The following is a 24,285-nucleotide window of genomic DNA, read 5'->3' as shown; positions in this document are numbered from 1 at the left end:
ATGACTTTAACACCTCCAGTCGGTAAACTGTTGGTCCCAAGTCCGATAAAGGATGAAGAAAGTTAATCATTTAGTAGATATATATATAAGCAAACATAAATAGACTGAAAGAATTGATGCAATTGTATGATTGTTTTTTGGCTCAAATGGAACCTATAGTTTTCGAAATGAAGTGACGCAGAAGTAGCATTGACGCAAATGAATTGTGGCGCAAATGGATTTATTTTTGGCGCAATTAGATAACGGCCGATTTTTGCAAACGTGACAAATAAGAGGGAGCTTGGTATTATCAATTTAAATGAATATAAGTTATCATATATCAAATCACAACAATAACTTGGTTTATTGAATTAACCGTGTCATATAAAAAAACGTAATTCTAATCAATTCGGAAAACAAAAATGAATAGTAACATCAAACCTATCTAACAATTAATGAATACTGAATACAAAAAGGAAAACTCGTACAAAAAGCCCTATGTAAACAATAAGAATAAATACAAAACAAAGATCAACAAATAAATATTAAAATAACAAACAAAATAACAAACAAAAAAACAAACAAACAGAGATACAAATTAAAGGGTAACAATAATATTCTCGCACAAGACGCATGTAGGAAGAGTAAAGATACAACAGAATCACAATTAAAGTAACGATACAACAGGCGCGGGTCCAGCCATTTTAAAAGGGGGTTCCAACACATGCAAGTTATATAAAAAGGGGGGTCCAACCATAGGTCCCCATACAAAAGAAAAACAAAAATGACAAGGGAACACCTCGTATATCAAATTATTTAGAACATGTACGGGACGGTATAATGCCAAAATAATGTTTTGACAGTGACTGAACTGTAAGCTGCTCAGGTGCAATTAAATTATTATTTAACAAGACATTTTCACGTTAAGAAATATCTAAAAAGCCATTGAATGTATGAGTTATTTGCTATATTTACTATTTCATACTCATGAAAAATGTTTGAGTGTAAAAACTTGACCGTCACCGGCACAAGTCAACAACTGTACAAAAACTGTACACTTTCATCTGACAGATAAAAACATAGGACTGCTCCCCAGTGAATTTGTAGAAATGAATGAATTTACAAAAATGAAGTTATAAATGAAAGTAAAACTCAACAAACAATTTTTATTTACAACGAACAACTTCGCCGTCAAAACTTTTCATCGGTCAATTTTGCCGTTTAATTTTGAAAAGCCAAAAGTGAGGTTGCAGTTCAACTAAGAACCACACATGCTATATTCTCAATAATAGACAACCAATAAAAAAACAAAAATGAAAAAACAAAAACAACATAACTCTTTAAATCTGCGGACTGTACTAGTAATAATCCTTTATTCTTTCCTTAATTTTCTCTGTTTCCTTTAATCATTCTACTGTTACTGTGAACACTGTTTAGGCGCTAAAGCGCTCGTGCTTATATTGCTTCTTTCGTTTAAATAATGACGTTATGATAAAATAATAATGTTTCAGTGCTCATAGAAATGAAGCAGACCAACCAACTTCCGAAGCAATCTTATCGGCTCTCCGAACTTTTCCAAAATTTTACGTTTAACGATTGCTGAGTTTGGTCCTTTCTTATAGAATTTGGCATGCAACCAAATTGAAGGTAACATCACTTGAGCTCATGCCAAAATACAAAATTATAAAAAAAAAACCATACTCGTATAAAAATCAGAAAGCTACTTTTACAATTAATCGATTCAATGTTATTAGAAGTTTATCATATAATCTAAAAATTATTCCATTTTTTGGGTGGAAAAAAAGGTTTGACTGTAATCTTTCTTGCACGTTGTGTTGCTTTGGTGGTGTCTTTATTTAAACTGGTTCCACTGGTTTTTGCAGTTTGTTGCAAATTTGCCTGACTCCTGTCGCTCATAGGTTTTCCTTTTTCATGGTCATCTACTGCACGTTTTCGTTTCTTTGCAGCATAAATTAAACAACAGGTCAATAAAGCTAGCAGAAGAATTGAAACCCCGACAAGGATCCACCATGGCCAGTATAAATCACGTATGCTATTCCATATTTCAGACTTTGATGATTTAGATGTCATGATGTCTACAATAGAAAGAAAAAGAAATGGACTATAGATAAATTAGACGAATAGCTATAACAAACAAAAAAGAAACTGACTATAGATAAATAAGTCTTCCATAAAAAGAAAAAGAAACTGACTATAAATACTTTAGTCGTCCGTAGAACCGTAGTAGAATACCAAGGAGACCACAAACAATCATTCATCGAAGAAAGACAAACAATATGACCAAAAGAAAACGATAACAACAGGTGTATGGATGAATAGTCTGATTCCATTTTGATGTCACTGTGACGTCATGACCATTTTACAATTGACATTTTGTCCAACAGAATTGAAGTTGTACTTATTGGTTTAACAATAAATATTGGCAACAAATTAAACATAAATATATTCCACTGAGTCACATATTTCATTTTTGTGTAAAAACATTATAGCATATTTTCTCGTATTTATATATTTTGTACGACAAAATTAACATACTGTAAACCTACTTATTTTCGTGGATACTTTATTTCGCGTTCATCCCTTTATTCCGACTTTTGAGCAATTTTTAGGCGATTTTCTATATTCAAGTTAAATGAAAAAAAAAAACAAAAAAAAAACAAGTATGTTGTCCTTAAAAGTGAATAAAAGTGTTCTTCTCAAAATATCTTTTACTATACACGAACTTATGCTTTAAAAAAAGAAAATCCTAATAAAATACATATTTACTATTTGAGGTATTAGTTGATCCAACCGTTGCTATATTTAGTTCAGTTGTTGTTGTAGTTATCGGATCAGCGGTTGTAGTTGTCGGAGCAGTTGTTGTAGTTGTCGGATCAGTTGTTGTAGTTGTCGGATCAGTTGTTGTAGTTGTCGGAACAGTCGTTGTAGTTGTCGGAACAGTTGTTGTAGTTGTCGGATCAGCTGTTGTAGTTGTTGGAACAGTTGTTGTAGTTGTCGGTTCAGTTGATGTAGTTGTCAGAACAGTCGTTGTGATTGTCGAAACAGTTGTTGTAGTTGTCGGATCAGTTGTAGTTGTCGGATCAGTTGTTGTAGTTGTCGATTCACCTGTTGTAGTTGTCGGAACAGTTGTTGTAGTTGTCGGAACAGTTGTTGTAGTTGTCGGATCAGTTATTGTAGTTGTCAGATCAGTTGTTGTAGTTGTCAACACGATAATTGTAGTAGTCGGTTCGGTAGTTATAGGTGTCGGTTCGGTAGTGACAGATGTTGTTAGAGTTGTTGAAGTTGTCGGTTCAGTTGTTGTAGTTGTCGGTACTGTAGTTGTCGGTTCAGTAGTTGTCGGTACGGTAATTATCGGTTCGGTAGTTGTCGGTTCAGTAGTTGACTGTTCGGTAGTTGTCGGTTCAGTAGTTGTCGGTTCAGTAGTTGTATGTTCAGTAGTTGTCTGTTCGGTAGTTGTCGGTTCCGTAGTTGTCGGTTCGGTAGTTGTCGGTTCAATAGTTGTCGGTTCCGTAGTTGTCGATTCGGTAGTTGTTGGTTCAGTAGTTGTCGGTTCAGTAGTTGTATGTTCAGTAGTTGTCTGTTCGGTAGTTGTCGGTTCGGTAGTTGTCGGTTCAATAGTTGTCGGTTCCGTAGTTGTCGATTCGGTAGTTGTTGGTTCAGTAGTTTTCGATTCGGTAGTTGTCGGTTCAGTAGATGTCGTAATTTCGGATGTTGTTATTGCCGGTTCTGAAGTTATTATTGTCGGATCAGCTTGTGTTGTTTTCTTTATAGTTGCTGTTCAAAATTGAAAAAAAATTGCGAATGTTAAAGTAAAATTACAAGAAATTTAATACACTTGTAAACTTTGATAATTACATTCACACATTCTTAATTTTATTTAATAGTTTAAGTTGTAATACCACCAAATCATAGTACGTCACATCCGGTTGCATCATACGAAAATAGGTCGAAAAAAAATATTCCCTTGAATTTGACAGTTGTAGGTAATTAATCCTACATTTCATTGCAGTAAAACATTCCTGGATCACAAACATATATCTTGGGTATCTAAAAACATCATTATTTTTTTATTTGGGGTTTCTATAGAATATTTTGGAAACTTGAGGTTACTAAAGCTTGTACACAGGTTAATAAAAGGGGAAAATTTGATTGGTTAACTTCCAGTGATGGTTATTTTCTTATATGCAATGAAATGTTATGTGAATTTTTTTCTATTGTACTGGACAGGATAAAGCTTTACTCATGCCAAGTATTTCTTTATTTGAAACAAAGATAATTTCTGCACAATTTTTTGAAAAGTGCAAATTTAACAAAGACTAATACGGGAAAATCAATGGTGGTATTACACCTAATATGGGGTGCTGTACATGCACCTTTGACCTTGTGAGTACTTTCATGTTTTAAAATTTCTTGCTATTCAAGTAAAATATTACAAAAAATGAAATATTCTGAGCGGATTGAGTCTCCAAAACACATTTTTGAGAAAATGTCCTTGAAATAGGACTCTACCATGAATATTAGTTGACAGAACAAGCCATACTTAGTGTTTTGGGGAGCTTTTTCTCCTTATTTCTTATATTCTGCTATAATAGAAAATTTTTCCAAAGAAATACTTTAATAAATATATAGTTATAAGTAAATGAAATTATTTTTAAAGCAGTAACAACAAATTATTCACTAGAAGAGAAGCTTTTTATGTCCCTGTCTGGAATGCGGCGTAAATTTAAATTTTACGTAATGACTTATTGAACCCTCCTTGGAGACTGTAAACTTTTATATTGATAGTTCATTCAGCTTGTATACTTCAATTACTCATTTATTATAACATTTCTATCATAAATGAGTGAAAGTTACCCCAAAATGTTTATTTATTGGCCTAAAAAGTTGAAATTTTGAGGAAATGAGAGGTGTAAATGGACCAAAACAGACCTTATAAGGAAGACAAAGAGGTCCATTAGTGGTATTTATCATCCTAAAGTCATCTTTTGTATCATATTCAACTGTTTGTAGGCAGATGAGATAAATATTTGATCATTTATTGGTCCACACAATATTCTATTATGATGTGGCTTGGTTTGGATCTTTCGAAGAAATTTTGCTGGAATCGCTATAGATGTGGTCTTACAGTATACTAGATTTTTCTCAAACTATTGAACTGATTATGACAAAACTTGACAGGAATGATTAATTTAGATAACCAGTATTACAAAGGAAAAAAGTCACATTCAGTTTATTCAACAAAAAAGTCTTCTTTTAAGTAAAAGTAATTAAAATAAAATTTTCCTGTATTCTTTCTGTGTATTCAAGGAAATATTCATTTAATTCTACATATTATCAATGAGTGTATGGAAAAGGGATAAATTAACGATACAGAAATCCCCCCCCCCCCCCCCCCCCCCCCCCCCCCCCCCCCCACCCCCACCAAAAAAAAAAAGAAGTTTCTGAAATGAATGTTCCCAGTAATTATCATGTTAAAAAATGTAAATAGAGCCAGAATCAGCTCTCATTAGAAAAACGAATTGATCTAATTGCAAAGTTTTGAGAATTGTTAAAACATGTGAATATAGTAAAATAAGCATCGTCTTACATGAATAAGGAGGAGTAAACACCATTCTCACAAACTTCTGGGTTCCGTCATCGTACATGAACTCGTTATCAACCGACGCAATACACATAACAGGGAACCAGTCACCTTGACTCATTGACAGGTAAATAGAAATTGTAATGACGCCATTTTTATCAACTTTATATCTCTAAAAAATATAAAATATATACTATGATAAGTTTTTTTTTAATGTTTATTATTATTCATGTTGATGTCAATTCAAGCAATTCATATATCTATGAAAAAAATGAGACAACGAATGTTATAAAATGAACATTTAAGCGTTAGTATTCAAATTGTAGGATAACACACTTTCGTACAATGTCGCGCATTAATTCTTCCGATGTCCAAAGACTTTACCAATAAATTGTGTACACGTTATTGATAATGTATACTTATATTGTATATACATCTTTAATTGAAAAAAAGGTTGGTGTCGTACCCCACAATATGGCCACTTTGCCTCATCATACATCTCGATAACTATAAAATCACCAAAAGAAGTTGTGTCCTTTTTATCTGCTGGCCAACTACCAAGGCATGAAAATGGCCCATAATAAGGAGCAGCTGAAAAACATAAGGTATATATTGTTATGGGTAACGATAAAGTGATGAGATTAAACTAAGTATTAAGTAACGGAAGGGGTCTTAATTCTGTAACACTGAATATATATAAAACAAAATTGGACACTTTAAATTTATACTAAAAAATCATTCAAATCGCAAGAATCATGAGTACAAGCAGTAGATCTCTGGTCAACAACAATTTAAATGTGAATATAACATAAAAGAGGGTCCTCTGTGGCCAGGTGGTTTAAGTAGTTCATCTTCAGTTTCCCCTAGTCTGTCAACACTGAGGCGATGAGTTCCAGACTCGCACGTTCGACTTCGATCTTAATATATTTGGATTCCAATATTTCAGGTGGCAGGTCAGTGATTCTCTCCTGGTATTCAGGCTTTCTTGTGATTTAGACAAGAAAGCTGAAAGTGGCGTTGAACACTGATAATCAATAAATAAATAATAACATGATAGTCATCTCTTGACTAAATAATACATGAAATTATAGAATAAATAGGTCTTCCTGCTAGATTATTTATCTGAGAATATATTCAGGATAACATTGATAGATAATTTACCTAAAGCTATATTCAAAGGATCATTAATAGGTTATTTACCCGAGATTATATTCAGGGGATCATTGATAGATTATTTACCCGAGGTTATATTCAAAGGACCATTGATAGATTATTTAATTGAGGCTATATTCATAGGATCATTGATAGATTATTTACCTGAGATTATATTCAGGGTATCATTGATAGATTATTTATCTGATGTTATATTCAGGGGATCATTGATAGATTATTTACCTGAGGTTATATTCAGGGTATCTTTGATAGATTATTTACCTGAGGTAATATTCAGGGGAACATTGATAGTTTATTTACGTGAGGTTATATTCAGGGGATCATTGATAGATTATTTACCTAAGATAATATTAAGGGGTAAATTAATAGACTATTTACCTGAGGTTTTATTCAGGGGAACATTGATAGATTATTTACCAGAGGTTATTTTCAGGGGAAATTGATAGATTACTTACCTGAGGTTATATTCAGGGAACAATGATAGATTATTAACCTGCGGTTATATACAGGGGAACATTGATGGAATATTTACCTGATGTTATATTCAGAGGATCATAACAACTCTTCAAAGCGATGACTTCATTCTCAATATAGGCTTCAGAAGTTTTACCAGCACAGTAGTCGGGATTTCCTTTATCACTGAAGGTGAAGTCATAGGTAGTGAAATCAAACGGGCAGTTTGCATACTGAAAGTTGTCTAGAAAGGAAAATGAAAATAGCATATTGATTTTTTTAGTTATTGTTTTAAACTGTTCATTCAAATAAACAATTTAAAAAAATGCATATTTCTCTCATTTTAGGCATTAATATTCTATGCAAATTGTATTATGAATGTTATTTTTGTATTGGTGCATAAAATCTGCTCAGAAGTACAGCCACTGATTGACTTTTGATGAAGTTGATACAATGATTTATCAACCCCAGAGATATGATATTCACCGAGGCCAACGGCCGAGGGTGAATGTCATATATCTGGCGTTGATAAATCATTGTATCAACTGAAATCAAAAGTTAACAATTGTTTTACTATATTACTTTTTATCTTCTCCAATTTTCTAGTATTTGTTGCAGATACTTTTGATCACTTTAAAAAAAAAACTGCTGCCTGTTTTTATATTTGATATATCATGTGCTTTTGCAGTTGCTAATCTTCATAAGTTGAAATATTACTAAAATCAAATACACAAAAAAAAAAAGAAGAAAAGAAAAAAATACACCGAATACAAGAAGAAAAAGAAAACACAGGAATATACTTGAAGTCGTGAACCTACGTCATTAACGTTGCCTTTGAATATCTATTTTAGGTTCACAGACGTTGTTCAAAATCTTATATCTAAAACCTCTTGGATTTTTGTCGCGGTGAATCTAACGTTTTATCAATGAGGATTTCCTGTGCTTTTAGCCAATAAGAAAACAGAAAATTTTTAGTCATATAATAAAAGAGTATGACAGCACGATGACCTATCTGTAGGTTGAGCTAGTTTTCAGTTATTGCGAGCATTCTGTAATACGACATTGTCTACCATTGCTTTATTGCGCGTGGGTTTGTCTATCTTTTAAACATTTTTACCGGTCAAAATTTGAAGAGATTTTCCTAAATTTAATTATGTGTCTTTTAGTCGACTTTCGTTTGTTTCCCATGCCGTTGTTAGATTCTCTTTGACTTAACAATTTTGATGTTCCTTTGTTATGTTCCGCCTATTGTTTCTTTAGAGAATATATATATATATTTGACATCACCCTGGCAGCGTTTTCCAAAACTACTACTGAATGCAAAATTTCAATTGGAAATAAACAAATACAAATTAAACTTCAACTAAGCTGCATTTTTTTTCATCATAACGGCTTTAATACTCCGTTGTTTTGCAACTAAGAAAGTTAAATCAACCTTTGATTTTCAGATTGTGGTGAATAACTTCGATTTTCGCTTGAATTATCAATCTATATTAAAGAAATGGATGGTTTTTTATTTTTTGTTATTCATTTGTAATAAGAGGCTTGATATATCAAAATATCCAAGACAGACGCTGTTGCAACTACATTTATTTATATAAATAACTCTCTCTACATATATTGCATTGCATTTATATTGTTGTTTGTAACTTTTTATTATTTTTATATTTTGTTTTTATTTTACCGTGTTAAAGAAGTGAAGAACCGTTACGTTTTTGCCATATGTTTAAGATGGTTCTTCTCTAAAAGTACGTATAGTATTAAACAGCGTGTATGGTCTTTCAGCACCCCTCCCCAAAAAAAAATAAACAACAGATATCATAGACAAACATAGACAAACATAGAGCCATCATTAATAGACAGGTGTCTCTACAAAACTATCTCAATCATTTAAGAATGTTCTCTACTCAGTTTCAAAATAACAAGTGTTTTAAAAGACTGTTAAATATTGATATTATATAGTTAAAGGAACTAAAAAGGCAGAAACAAATTAAGGGTTCGTGTGCTTGATTTCGAGATATAGTCATCCGGGTGCAGGATTTTCTCGCTGCATTGAAGACCCATTGGTGGCCTTCGGCTGTTGTCTGCTCTTTGGTCGGGCTGTTGTCTCTTTGACATATTCCCCATTTTCATTCTCAATTTTATTTAAAATTGGCGGGAAATAATTCTCTCTAGACTTTTCATATTTTTGACATTGGAATCCTTTTTCCTTAAAAACAATATGAAAAAAAAACAAGGATTTATAGAATCACTCTATAAATAGCATATCATAGTCGTCCATTACATGTGAATTCTTTTGCTCATTGTTAAGGCGTGTCGTGAAGTAAACTCTTACAAAGAAAAAAAACCAACATAAGAACATTTCTGTTCATACATGTGGAGAGTTTTTACGAATTATTTTTTTATGGTATTTTGTCAATCTTATGTCAACTCCGTATAATACTTTTTTTTTTAAATATGATAAAAATACATACATTTTGAAAGAGCTATACTGGTAGAGCCTGCAGTAAATAGCCCAACACAATCCTGCGCACTGGTTATAGTGCCGCTAATTGAAAACTCGTCTGAAAATTTTATAAAAAATATCAAATTAATGTGATACCAAACGCATTGACTTAAATTAATTTGGCTCGTTTAATTTTCATAAAATTTGGACAAAAATATTTACATTGACCCTTTGACAAAAATATAAAAATTTCAAAAGAATTGAACCACATGCTTTATTGAACAAATTTCATTGGATATGTATAGATTATTACATGGCATTTTTCATATCAGACCCTTTATCGGCCCTAGGTCATGATGTCAGCCCAAGAGCCGCAGGCTCGAGGGATAATATCATGAACGAGGGTCGATAAAGGGTTCGATATGAAATATGACATGTAATGATCTTTTTATCATATACTTCAGCAAAAGAAATACAGACAAGAACTAATAATTAAAATTTTGTCTTTCTATGATTTTTTAGATAATAATTTACAGACAACATTTCCGGAAATGCACGGAGTTGCATGTGATAAACGTCACGGAAATTAACGGAAAGGCATGTGATAACATTCCGGAAGCAGTCAATAAAGGTTCCTCTATCAGCCCGCTGAGAGAATTCTTAGGAATCTGGTCAATAAACCTAGTAATCCTTTCATAGCCTTTCAATATTTTTAAATGTTATTGAACTGTAAAATTTTAGTAATATTTTATACAAGTATATGATAAATAACAGTTTGACAAACACTAGTTTTGATCAATGAGAAACTTACTATTTCTTTATTAAAACGTTCATCTGATTTTTACAGCGTTATCTTCCTGTAGTATTATGTACCACCTTAAGGATGTACATACATGTAGTTGAAATTAAGAAAAATCTAAAATCTAAAATTCTATGGGTTATGGAGCTCCTTTATGAGAAATTTAATTTTTTAAATGTCGGGAAAAGGCTGAATCGGGCTTTAATTTACCTTATATTGGCTTTGGTATGATTTGGGTATCATAAAAAGAAAAAAATATCTAGAATCTACTTATATTTTGATAAATGACCATTTATGAGTTATTGAAGTCTCATAAGAAAATAAAAATGGTTGCAATTGGGTAAAATATTTTACCCTGTATCATAGGGGGAAAAAGCAAGGAGTCCGAACATCTGACACAAATTCCCAAACCTCATATCATTAAAAATGTTTTGCGTCAAACATAAATTCCCATCTGTAAAGTTTCAAAACGCTTATTTCATAGATATCAGTACGGCCTTAAGGGACAAACAAGAAGACAGGAATTGGGTATTCCACATGACGATTGACGGTTATATGATTGGTAAAATAACGTTAACAATAAACTTTTAACTCCATTATACCCAACAATAGCTTAAAAATCAGATTTGACGAATGAAGATAAAAACAAATTAAGGCTGATTTGACGCTAACGGTAAAAAAAAGGACGTTTGAAGTTTGACGTTAATGGGCATTCCTACCCTCATACTATTATGGAAATTATAATTATTTATTCTATCAGTATTATATTTGAAAGGTATAGGAAAAAAGTTTGATACAAAAAAAAAATAAAAAACGAACAAACAAACAGACAGACAGACAGACAGACAGACAGACAGACAGACAGACAGACAGACAGACAGACAGACAGACAGACAGACAGACAGACAGACAGACAGACAGAACAGACAGACAGACAGACAGACAGACAGACAGACAGTCGGACAAATACTTCATTTGCCAATTACGGCGTTCAAAATGAGCAGAATAATTACAATATAATTTTAAAACAAAATATAAAAGGGAATTAAAAATAGGTTAGACAAAATATAACACATCTAATTTTAAAAATATTATTGTAGAAAACTATTATTATCGAATTATTCGTGACGTAAGCCAAGACATATATCAAGGCCCTTGTCCAAACTGTAAATTTTCTCATCGCCAAAGTACACCAGGCAGTTAACATAAAACCCAACACTGTTAGTTTTGAGAGAAAATTGAGGCCTTTTCTTTATGTAGGGAATACTTTGTTGAAAAGGTTATATTCAAGAATTTAAAAATCTTACGGTAGAATTCCCTGATTACATTGTCGAACTGTTTGTAGCCATGACATATTTCAATGTCCTTCTCCAAACTGTAAACATTCTCATCGCCATAGTACATCAGATAGTAATAGTATCCTGTTGTTGAGTCATAATATTCATCTAGACAAGAAGGAGATGCACCTGCAAAAGCAAAGAATCAAACAAATATACAAACATTATATTTTAAGATGTTCGCTACTCTTGTTTCCAAATAACAAGCTTTTAAGAAGACTGTTATAAATTGATAGTATATCAATAAATGAATAATAAAAACAGAAGAAAAATGATGGGTTCGAGTTCTCGTTTTCGAGATGTAAGCCTTTGAAAATTTTGCGGGAAATGATTTTCTCTAAATTTTTCATACATTGAACATTGGTACTTTTTTTCTGTCAAAAAGTATAAAAACATGACAAGGATTAATTGATAAAATTTTCAAAGATTGCATTTTAAACTATATGTAGTCAAATTATGAAAAGAAAATATGAGTAATTAGCAGAATTTTTTAATGGCATTACATGGATAAAATCAGAGGATTCCGAATATCTGACAAAAATTCAAAAAAAGAGAAGCGAACATCCTTATACTACGGAGTTCTTCGCAGAAAATGCATATGGCCAATATACCCCGTATTAGTTTCATTTACCGTTAGTGGAAATTTTTGAAATTTTAACATCAAAAAGAGGGAAAAGAATAAAGAAATCAAAACAATAAGTGAAAAAAAAAACCAGATAACTCCATGGTTATATTTTTTAGGCTTATAATCAGGTGTAATGCGAGCTTCAGCGAGCGACAGTACAATACTACTCCTGTTTCGAGCCGAGTACAAATACAGCTGATATTTAAAGACACGAAACAGTTATTGTCTTTATCCTGCAATTAATTTTTTACATTTTTTCCTTCAAATCGTTGAATTTGTCTTTGAAAGAAATCGACATGACTTCAACACGGACCGCAATGAGGACCCAAGTTTGTGACGTAAACAGTAATATGACATAACCGTTCGCTCGCAGTAGAAGCAGGATACCAGGAGACTATATATTCATATATAGTAGAAAGGTCGATTGCAGGATAAAAACGTTTTAAAAGGCGCCAAAACATAATATATAAGTTTTATTTACCCATGGCCAATCCATCTGTTGTATAGTAATCTATCACACTGTATCCAGCCGTGAATTGTCTTTTAATTATTGGTGTCGCATACCAGTATGTAACCCCTGGAGTTGCTGTCGTCCATTCGACTGGAAATCCTTTCCCTTTACATGCTGTGGATACCAGTTTTCCTGGTTGAGGATAAAAAAAATGTAAATCATAAATTGATTTTCTGTCATTTGGATAATTCCAGGGGAAAACAGTTCATGCTTGTTCAAGACAATCGATAGATAGTAATTTAGAAACAATTGATGAAATAAGATTATATTGTAAAATTGATTGGTCAAAATAGAAGCAGACATTTAACCTATCCAAAGTCCATCTTCTGACAACTTGGTTGTTGTACGGATTTGTTTTTACGATCAGAAGCCTTTACATACGGGGTATACAGTTAAACGCCTCCAGTCTTACTAACGAGAGGTATAGAAAACTGTTTTTCTACATTACAACTGACCTTGGGTTTGAATTTATTAGAATTTAACGGCGAAATGAAACAATATTACCGGGCATTTTACAATGTTTATATCAATAGCGTATTGTCTTGATTATTTGTCAAGTATGTTTCAAAAGAAATGAAATAATATGGATACAATGGATAAGTGTTGGTTCGATAAAAAGAAACTGTAAACCCCGAGGATATATCGTTACTATATAATCGAAATATAAAAATTCGTTGGAATTACCAAGTTATTGAAATTCGAATCAAACAAACAGCATAGCAAGTGTATTTCCGGAGCAATCTACCACTAAAAAATTATTGTATAGAGACAAAATGTGCAGTAATATCTAAGAGGCTGAAAGCAAGTAAAAACTGTTTGCCGTCAGCTTGCCTATAAAGGATTTCACTTTAAAGTCATATGAAACGAGTGACTGTTGAAAAATAAAGTTAATCCAATTCTTCAACCAATGCATGCATATATCATAAACTAAGTCTTCTGTGCACGATTTTATCATTTTGTACGCATCCATTTCGTATAATCGTAAAAAAAAAAATTTCACTCGGTCAGTGTTGTTGTGAAAATATGGCAGCTAATTAATGGTCGTGTTTTTAGGCCGAAGTTTACCGATTGTCACCAGAAAGAAGCATGGATATTCAGGTAAGCACGTGTATAACATGTACAATAAGATATAGATTATTTCGATGGCGGAGCGATGTTTATGTTTGTGGACTCTCTCTGCCAATTTAGTTTTCAACTTCGCACTTGCGTAATTGCGATCATCGAATTTTTATACGAAAGGTTACGCTGGTAACGCTGCATACGGAAAACTTGTCGGCTAATTGTTGTCTGAAAGCAAACAATTAGGAAAAAGTTTTTTCTAAATTTGACAAATTGAAGAATTTTCTTCGGAAAAAAGTATATGTACATAAGTTTTGTAATGAAAACTAGCCATTTAGTTATAAAAAAACATATGCATCTATTTTTTTTAATTTGAAGTTTTATTTGACTTTAAATAATATGTTCTTATTGTTAACTGAAAAACAATACATTATTATAAAATGTCATTTGAGGATGAGGTTAGTATGAAAATAAATTTAACAATGAAAATCAAAGACAATAACAGTCGATATTAATTTTAAATCCGTAACAATTAAAGAAATGACATGTGACATCTAAGCAATTCAAGATGATCTCGGCGCGGGACGTTTGCGCTTTTACATAGGACGTTTGCGCTTTTTTAAATGGACATTTGCGCTTCAATTCATAGGACATCTGCGCTTTTTATGAAAGGACATTTGCGCTTTTTATATAGGACGTTTGCGCTTGATCTTTATGTTTTATATAATTTGAATTTGTATACTGTGTGAATGAAAAATTGGGAAACAGATCTTATTATAAACTGTCAAACTCCGAAACGTGGTGACGTTGCTTCGCTAAACTAAAAGTCAACGTAGCGTAGTGAAGAGGACGTAACCGCTGTTTCGGAGTTCGATAAACTGTCATTCCCCACTTACCTCATCTTTATAAGTTAAGTGATGTCTTCATCTTTGAATTTTATCGTTGAAATTCAAAACGTTAATCAAATAATACTTTATATCACGAGATAGAAAAAATAATAAGGGTGCAGGATTAAATTATTTAAAAATATAACTCATAAAAGATATTAAAACAAACTAACGTTTTTAAAAGTGCCAGTATTGAGACGGAAAAACTGCGAAGAAAACCAAACGAAATGTGTACAAAAGATATTTTATATACTCGGTAATTGTGATCCTCTTCATTAAAACATGAATTGTACCGTATACCAGTTAAGCCATTCCAAATTGATTGAATCATGATAGTTCTCCGCATTCAAAATTTTGGTCAAATCTAAAATTTATTAAGTCATTTTAAAAGACTTTCTGATTTATCGCTATAATTAAATGAAATCAACAATTTCATCTATAATAAATTTCATCGATGATCCGACAGTTCACAGAAAGTTACATTTTTTTGTGTTACAAAAAGTAATTTCTCGCTCCCAAAAACATATGTTTTGTGGAATGAAAATTTAAAATACATCTTCCTGTTTCAAAAATTCGCTTTACGTGCTAACAAATTCATCTACGATGAAAAAGAAAATGAACTTTCACTCGCTCCATTTCAGATGAAAAAAAAATAAAAAATCGCTCGCTCGTTCCACATTTTGTATTTAAAATTCTAGAGAAGATGTTTTAAAATTTGAATAGGCTTAATGAATAATTATAATATAATAAATTTCATTTAAAGCAAAATCAATGTCAATTTAGGAAAGATAATTCTCTAAATATTGTCCTATTTACTAACAATCTATCATTTCTTTATCTTACGGATATTTTCGTTCTTAAATCAGCTGCTTTTTTCTATGTGAATTGACATGCGTATTTTATCAAATAATATACGAGGATCAGCTGGCGCTTAAGATGAAAATGCTTATACTTATAATAGTTCTTTTTACCTTGTAACAGGAACAGTATACCAACAAAAACGTAATAACCCAAAGAAACGACTTTACAGAATAGTTCCATCAAGACTCTAGATTATCGACTGTCCAGAAATTCATTCCTCAAGCAACTGTTTTTTTTTCGCTTTCTTTGAGTGAAAACATACAATGAAATATCAACTTTGGTCCAATCAAATTCAGAATCAAATTTGATTTTTCATTTTATTTAGATTATTAAAATTGAAGCACTTATAAAACGGTTAAGTGTAGCGCATGCAATTACACCTTGAAGACATGTAGTCCGAAGTACTCCGAAGTATATATCTGTAACAATACCAAAACCCGAAACAACGACTTGGTTTAATGTCAATTGTGTGTACAGAAATAAATGACTTCTGTAAGCCTACTTAAGGGACTGATGAATTAAAATGTGTACAATTGTTATTATCTTTTCAATGACAAGAGTTAACAATATTGTTAATTTCGAAAATAAAGGATATTGTTTGTATATATAAATATGAAATGATATCGCTTTTTAATATATGTATGTCAAAGATATGTATAATTACAGTTGTATGACATCTTATCTTCGTTTTTGCTATAATATATTTCAATGTCATTCGATATTAATGATATCTGATAACTTATTAACCCTAGTCTATTTAAATAATGTTAATATCGTTCTATGCGTGTTTCCTGCATTCTCGGGAGTTTTTCCTGCAATGTAGCCTTTCTGATCTCTTTATAGTTTCCCTATCGGTTTGAATGTTGATTAATTCAGAGGTTTCTTTACAAAGTTCTCTGGTCGATTTTGATTTCATGTTTTATTTTGCAGTTCTTAAGATGAAGATATTTATTCAAATTCTTGTTTCCCCGTTGTCTAGTGACAAGGGTGTTATCCTTATTATCCGTTTGATGCTAGAGTTATTGAAATCTAACGGACAGTTGAGCGTTCCTGATGAAGGTAAATCCAGAAAAGCGCTTCGGACGCATGAAATTATTAAACGTGTTGTTTTTATTATTTTAGATATAAGGACTGTTCAACAAATTCTAAATAACATAATATTGGAAAAAATAAGTTTTGTTCTAAATCTATTAAAGATTAATAATAAAGTATATAAAACTTTAGTGTCCATTGTTTGTCTGATGTATACAGTGGAATTAGGATCGGTCGGTTACTAAAATGTCTTTAAAAAATATAATATTCGGTTTCAACTTGTGGACACTGTTAAAGCCTTAGCATTTAACATATATCCAAATTGTTGTCAAAGCCTGTAGGTATAGTCAGTTTGAATTCAATAAATCTTAAAGATTAAAATAAATGATCAATGTGGATAAAAAAAATACTCCTTCCACCCCACACCCCACCCTGATTATCAAATGGTCGTCCTTAATGTTACAAATCTAATAGCATGATAAATAGAAGGCGACAAAAATTGAATGATTTGACCGTGACTGCAACTAGTCAGGATTCAAAGTTAAATATGACACTATTCAAATATACATTCCAAAGGAGATCCTCTTGGTAATGCATAGGTCATTTGGATTTCAATGATTGCTGCTGTCAGGGACAGTTAAATGGCTGTAATGATTATAAAGTGTTTCCGCTGGTTGGATCTTGAAAACACATACAACTTAAAAAAATGACAAAAAATTGGCAAAAAGTGTTCTAGTTCGTATAACAAAAGAAACTCTGGCAAAAAGGTAACAGAGTTCGTATAACAAAATGACGGAATACAAATTCATCAACCACACATTAGATTTGGATTATTATATGTTAAAATAAGGAGATGTTGTGTAATTGTCAATGAGGCAACTATCTACCACAGTTAAAAAAGTGGGTATAAGCAACTATATGGTATGTACGGCATTCATCGATGAGAAAAGCCCATACCGTATAGTAAGTTATAATACTCCGACATGACAAAATGTGGAACAATTCAAACGATTACATTAACGGGATGATTTATAACAAAATAATCAAAAATATAATATGACAGAGAGCAATAAACGATGACACTGGATTATAAACTCTGATGAATTGTCTGACAGTTTTGGTGTAAAAGGTCAGCAGGTAGATCTCAATATTCTGAACATTTTTGCCCCTCTCCCATCTCCCCGGTCAGAGTTTATCTATTTATAGCGGTTATCAACACTTGCATTTTGAAGGCGGGTTGATGAAATGTAAACTCTTAAAGCGCAAAACTGCTTTTGTACCGGCTGTATCCACGTGATCTCTGTATTGACTTAGATATGTGTGATGACGTAATCTTGACCATGCCAGAAGATACGCGTTTTGCAATAATTAACAGTCTTGGGCAGTGACAAATATTTGACGTACATATTTTAAAAAGTTGTTAGATTACGAAGAAAACAAGTTTTATATGCCAAACATATATAGTCATCTACACAGTGTCTATTTTTTAAAAAATAAATAGTTAAAAATCGAACTTTTATTACCTGTGTAAAAAGTGCAATGTTCTGACGTTTTTGTAAAGAAGAAACAAGTCAGTCAAAATGAAAGAAAAACTACGATACCTTTTACCAGTCCCTTACTATACTGAATATCATGAGTGACGTGTATATATTATACATGTATGTAGACTCAACACGCATCTGGCTAGCCAAAATATAAGCCTAGGATCTGGTATCGTTGTTGAGTTGTCATCTACATTTTTTAATTACTCTCATTGACAAGCACCTCACATCTCAGTTTATGCATATTGGCCCTTCTTTCTACAAAATTGAATAATAAACAGGCCAATTTCACATAATTCGGAAATCCAAAATGAAGGTTAGTAAAATGGAAAGAAAAAAATAAATGTAACCTTTAACCTTCTTAATTTAAGTTGTGTCATGTTTATTTATCCAATTTGTTAATATGAATGATTTTGTAATATTTTTGTGTTACGGATAATTATAGATCTATTCTTTAATCAAAAATTTTTCTCATTCAAATGTATGAAGTGTTTATTTCTTTCATTATGTCCATAGACATTCATTGTACATGAGGGTATTGATATGGGATGTCTTCATTTGAGGGTAATAATGCCCTTTACCGTCAGGCGTCAAACGGTCATTTTGGCTATCGTTGGCGTCAAATTGGTTAGAATTTTACCGTGATTCGTCAAAATATATTTATCGTGATTCGTCAGCGGACTCAAATAATTACCGTTACCGTTATTTTTGGAAAAAAATTAACGTGATTCGTCAAGATCAATCGATTTTTTTATCGTCTAAAAGAAAGTGTACATTTTATCGTCATGCACCAAAAATTACCGTTAACGTCATTTGGCAAGAATTTTTTACCGTTATTCGTCATGAAGTTACCCCCATTACTACCCTCTTATTTCTGTTTTTTTCTCAAATTTATACCGTTTTTCTCTATTTTTTATGTCGTTCTCCCGTTACTATGCCTTTATTCTTTATATTTAAGTAAATATTTTAGCCCCCCATATTCTTTAATTTTAATTTTAGGGTCGATTTTTCAGCCCATTATTATGTATATTTTCCCTATTATTCTTATTTAAAAAAAAACGCATCCAGACCCTCTTGACTATGAAGATATGTGAACTGATATTATATTGTTCCGAATGTCTATTCAAATTAAATGATACTTTTCTTATCGAAATGAGAGTGTAAAATATATGTTTAATTACTTGACTTCATTGAATACAGCTACACAAACAAGTGACAATTTAACATTTTATTCAGTAAATTTATATCTTAATTACGTCAAATTATACTGTACAATACTATGCACGGTGAACTTTAAAATGAACTAATTCAAATAAACAGTACCAAAGTTTTCATTCACATATGGGGCAGTGCTGATAGAAATGTCATCTTTCGTGAATCAACGGGGGAAAAATGAACAATAACAAATACAAAGGCTATAATTAAGTAATAATAAGTCATGCAAGTGACAAAATGTATCAAGAAAACCAACAGCTTGATATATATATATATATATATATTCCGTTACAGTCATGTGCGTAGTAATCTCTTTATATCAAACCAAATATGTTGAAAAAAGAAACGAGCCTTGTGAGTCGACAGAATAAGTGTCACTTGCTCATGTTGCTATGCGTACATCACACGTTATTTGAATTCGTCACAATGTCACAGAGGTCAATATATATGAATTTGTTTAAAATATTTAATATGTAAACTATTAAGAAGGGATATAGTTACGATACTGTTGTCAGGTCATTAAAGATTGCATATTTTGGCGTTGATATTGATTCACTTATAGGGTCTTTGCATCTGCACTAAACACATTTATTTAAAAACCAGTTGTTGGCATGACACGGGTTATGTTCTTCTCATATATGTTATGATGGTATGATACTAAACCCCTAACGGGAAGGATTGTGCCTGATATTCATATGATGAAGACATAATCTTTCAATCAGTTTAATTGAAGTCTGGAGCTGGCATGTCAGTTAACTGCTAGTAGTCTGTTGTTATTTATGTATTATTGTCATTTTGTTTATTTTCTTTGGTTACATCTTCTGACATCAGACTCGGACTTCTCTTAAACTGAATTTTAATGTGCGTATTGTTATGCGTTTACTTTTCTACATTGGCTAGAGGTATAGGGGGAGGGTTGAGATCTCATAAACATGTTTAACCCCGCCGCATTTTTGCGCCTGTCCCAAGTCAGGAGCCTCTAGCCTTTGTTAGTCTTGTATTATTTTTAATTTTAGTTTCTTGTGTACAATTTGGAGTTTAGTATGGCGTTCATTATCACTGAACTAGTATATATATTTGTTTAGGGGCCAGCTGAAGGACGCCTCCGGGTGCGGGAATTTCTCGCTGCATTGAAGACCTGTTGGTGGCCTTCTGCTGTTGTCTGTTCTGTGGTCGGGTTGTTGTCTCTTTGACACATTCCCCATTTCCATTCTCAATTTTATAATTTACTGTTGTAGTATATGTCAGACTATCAATGTGTTCGTAAACCCCTTTACCTCCCATCACGTAATTACTGCACCCGAGTTTTTGGCGGGTTTCGCGTATAGTGTTTTGTGAACTTGTACATCTTTTTATAATTTTTTATAATTTTTTTGTTTTACCATTGCAATGTCAGTTAATCGTAGACATTATTTTTTAATTTACTGTTGGCATCTTCTGCCTCTTTTGCGAAGAAATATCCGTGCATTCGGCTAGTAGATGGTCCAAAGCATTAACACGGAAGTTTCTGAATGATAGGTTATTGACAAGCAGAACAGTTTTTGATCTATCATGCGTATGGACTATAACTGCCGGTACAGCCTCGATTAACAAACAACTAAAGTAAATTGCATTGGTTTTTGACTTTTTAAATAAATCAACAAATCTTTACTGAACTCAAACGATTAATATATAAAAAAAAAAAAAAATTTTTAATTTAAGATAATTCTAAGTATCATTTTTTGTTTTTGTTTTGTTACTTTTTAAACGATGAAAACAAATTCAAGATTAAGAAATGTATGACACAAACGTTTGAACTAGAAAAATGCTAATTACATAAAAATTAAATTGTATGTTACAATTTATCAATGAATATTTTTTTGTAATGTAATAGTGTTTTTAATATTTGAATGCAAGCACCTTTGACTCGTATCAATCTTATAACAATTCACGTTAGAACGCACAAAGGTTTAGTTATCAAAATATTAACCTCTTCGAACTAAATACAAGGTAACTTTATTGTAGAGTACGACGAAGCAAATTCAAGATTGTCATTCACATAAGATCAATAATTCAATGTCATTCACCCTTCCATGGCCTTATTTCGGGTTGGAACTATCACTTCGTTCATGGTTTGCATATTTATGAATATTTATCATAGTCGACCCTTTTGATTTAATAACTTCACTTCGATGTAGACTGAAAATATAAATTATACCACATTTGCAGATAATTCTGTCTTTTTCCATCTTGGATCTAAAACTAGTGTTTCTTTAAAAACTTACTTTGGCGAATATTTACAAAAAGGTTGTGTAACTTTAAGGAAAAATTCTTGAAATTTGATTATTTCTGAAAATCCAACCGGCAAGGTGATTCCTTTTATAAGGAAAAAATCATGAACAATCTCTTCTATTATCTTGATTTCTATTTTAAATCTTTATTTTTTACGATTTTTCATGTTAGTTTTAGCTGTCTTTCCATTTAACTGCGAGTAGGACAGACCTCGCCCATAAAGCATTGTTGTTGGAAGTTTGGATACTGGGTACCTCAACCGAGCGGAGCATTTGCAATAGGGAGAAAGTTTGGATTGATTTATTGCACCTTTCCTTCGCAAGAAGACAGATGTTACAACCACAAACAAGACCACTATTTAATCCTCCCATTGAGAATGAAATATATATTTACTGTCTTTACTGTGCCACATGTGGAACAGGATCTGTTTACCCTTCCGGAGCACCAGAGATCACCCCAAGTTTTTGGTGAGGTTCGTGTTGCTCAGACTTTAGTTTTTGTTGTTGTATTTTGTGTACTATTGTTTGTCTGTTGGTCTTTTTCTTTTTTAGCCATGGCGTTGTCAGTTTGATTTCGACTAATGAGTTTGAATTAGGAGATAACTGTATTGTATTTTAAGCTTGGCCTTCGTAAAACGTAGATTTTACTGTCGCAAATTGAGTTTACCTAGCGACGCGTAGGTAAACGGATATTTAAAATACAATACAGTTATCTCCATTCTAATGCAGCACATCAAAATAAATTACGGCAATATGTGTTTATTAATTGATGATATCTGATATTTATCTTAATATTCAACACATATTTTAGGAGTAAGATCATTTTTCCTTGTTCTTGATGCACTTAGGTGGTCAAATTAAAAAAAGTTGCAAAAAACCTATTTTAAATTTTGATATTCTACACTTTTCAAAATATATTAGAAAAATTTACATCAATTTTACCAACATTTGTAAGGCGTATATTTTGTAAAGTTATTTATCAGTTAACAATGCTGTTGAAGACAGGTTAAATACAGTTACATGTTATTAACATGAATTAATTTGCATTAAGCTTCACTAGATTGAAAAAAATTTTTAGGTAAGAATTTCATTATTATTAATGATTGTGTTTGATAATTCTCGAAAGATCGTATAATTTTAAACCATATTTTAAACCAGTTATGTTTTAGTTATATGTTAAAGGCATGCCATCATGTGGTAATAACCTTAAATTACACGTCAACTGAAACTTGGACACTGTAAATATTAGTCAATATTATGTTTAAGATTGATTGATTGATGATTGCGCCACGCCGTATCAGCCGGTGCATTACATTTGCGCGCAAAAATCATTACGTTTGTGCGCAGCTTTTGATTACATTTACGCGCATTTATTTTACAGGTAAACTCAGGTAAATACAGGTAAATGCAGGAAGATTATATTCATTTACTATGATTTTTTTAAAGTACCCCTTCCATTAATCTAAGTGCCTTGTTCACCAACAAGGAGAAAGAAAAAAAAGGGGGGGGGGTGTCGAGCCGGATTCGTTCGTTTTATTATGCACAAGTACCAAGTCCTGGGATTTTATACAGATGGAATTGTAAAACTATAGGAAATAGGAAATCCGAATAGCAAAAGTACCGATTGTACTTGTAGGTACGTGTTGGATATTTGGAGCCAACTAAGAAAATAAATTCATTCAAAAATTATTTTCAAACATAGCATTAGTGACAAATACGCACAAGGAGGGAAATGACACAACGTCTTGTCGTAACTTGTTGTTGACAAGCACTTATATATGTGACATCAGGTGTCGCTGTTGTCCGTTTTAGAATTTGGGTTTGACGGTTAAAGTGAAATTGGGAATGACTTTAAGCGTTTTGAATTGTAGAACTTTTTACTTAGACATTTTTAGTTAATGTGTATTAAAAACAGTGCTTAATTTAGATGACTGTAAATGTCTCCTTTTTTTGTAATTGTTAGTTTTGAAATAATGAAAACAAATTTATAATAAGATAAAGAATTAAGATTTTTATGTTTGATCTCATTAAAAAAAACACTACTTAAGTGTTAATCACATTGTATTTTATACTTTATCGACAACATTTTTTTAAATACAGTTGTGTTTCTAATAATTGAATGTAAACACTTTTGTTTCATATAATTTTTGTAACAATAAATTTTAGAACTCACAAGGATATGATAGTTAAAAGCCTTAACCTTTCGAACTTACTACAAGGTAACTCTATTGTTGAGGTCGACAAAAAAATAACAAATCAAATTTAAATGTCTCATTTAATATAGATCCATAGTTCCTTTAATTCTTTAGCGAAGGCGAAAACAGGCACCAGTATTCATTTGACTGACCTAATTTTGATTTAACACGTCACTGCTTCAAGAATTTGATTGCATCGTTAACGTTATGGCCTATATAACAACTATAGTTTAACAAATGTTATACATGTCAGTAGTATACACCCTCTCCTCTAACCTTGTGTCAGGACTGTTTGACAGA

At 32.0% G+C, this 24,285-nt stretch overlaps 1 protein-coding gene across 2 annotated transcripts; it reads right to left on the bottom strand.

Moving 5' to 3' along the window:
- Positions 1-324: 324 nt before the first annotated feature.
- LOC127704153 (mucin-17-like) lies at positions 325-15,988 on the bottom strand. Of its 2 annotated transcripts, XM_052208051.1 has the most exons (10): positions 15,843-15,988; positions 12,896-13,057; positions 11,760-11,918; positions 9,682-9,771; positions 7,287-7,451; positions 6,048-6,172; positions 5,588-5,753; positions 3,106-3,774; positions 2,767-2,961; positions 325-2,075 (listed from the first exon to the last, which is right to left on the bottom strand). In XM_052208051.1, exons 1-10 carry the CDS (start codon positions 15,910-15,912, stop codon positions 1,750-1,752), a joined length of 2,127 nt encoding a protein of 708 aa, XP_052064011.1. In that variant the 5' UTR covers positions 15,913-15,988; the 3' UTR covers positions 325-1,749. The 2 variants fall into 2 exon arrangements, with proteins under 2 accessions (XP_052064011.1, XP_052064010.1); XM_052208050.1 differs by having other exon boundaries at positions 2,767-3,774.
- Positions 15,989-24,285: the final 8,297 nt, after the last annotated feature.

The sequence above is a fragment of the Mytilus californianus genome, unplaced genomic scaffold (assembly GCF_021869535.1).
Source record: "Mytilus californianus isolate M0D057914Y unplaced genomic scaffold, xbMytCali1.0.p SCAF_6, whole genome shotgun sequence".
NCBI classification, from domain to species: Eukaryota; Metazoa; Mollusca; class Bivalvia; order Mytilida; family Mytilidae; genus Mytilus; species Mytilus californianus.
The sequence above is the reverse complement of the archived record's forward strand: the minus strand, read 5'-3'. Positions and strand labels throughout refer to the sequence as shown.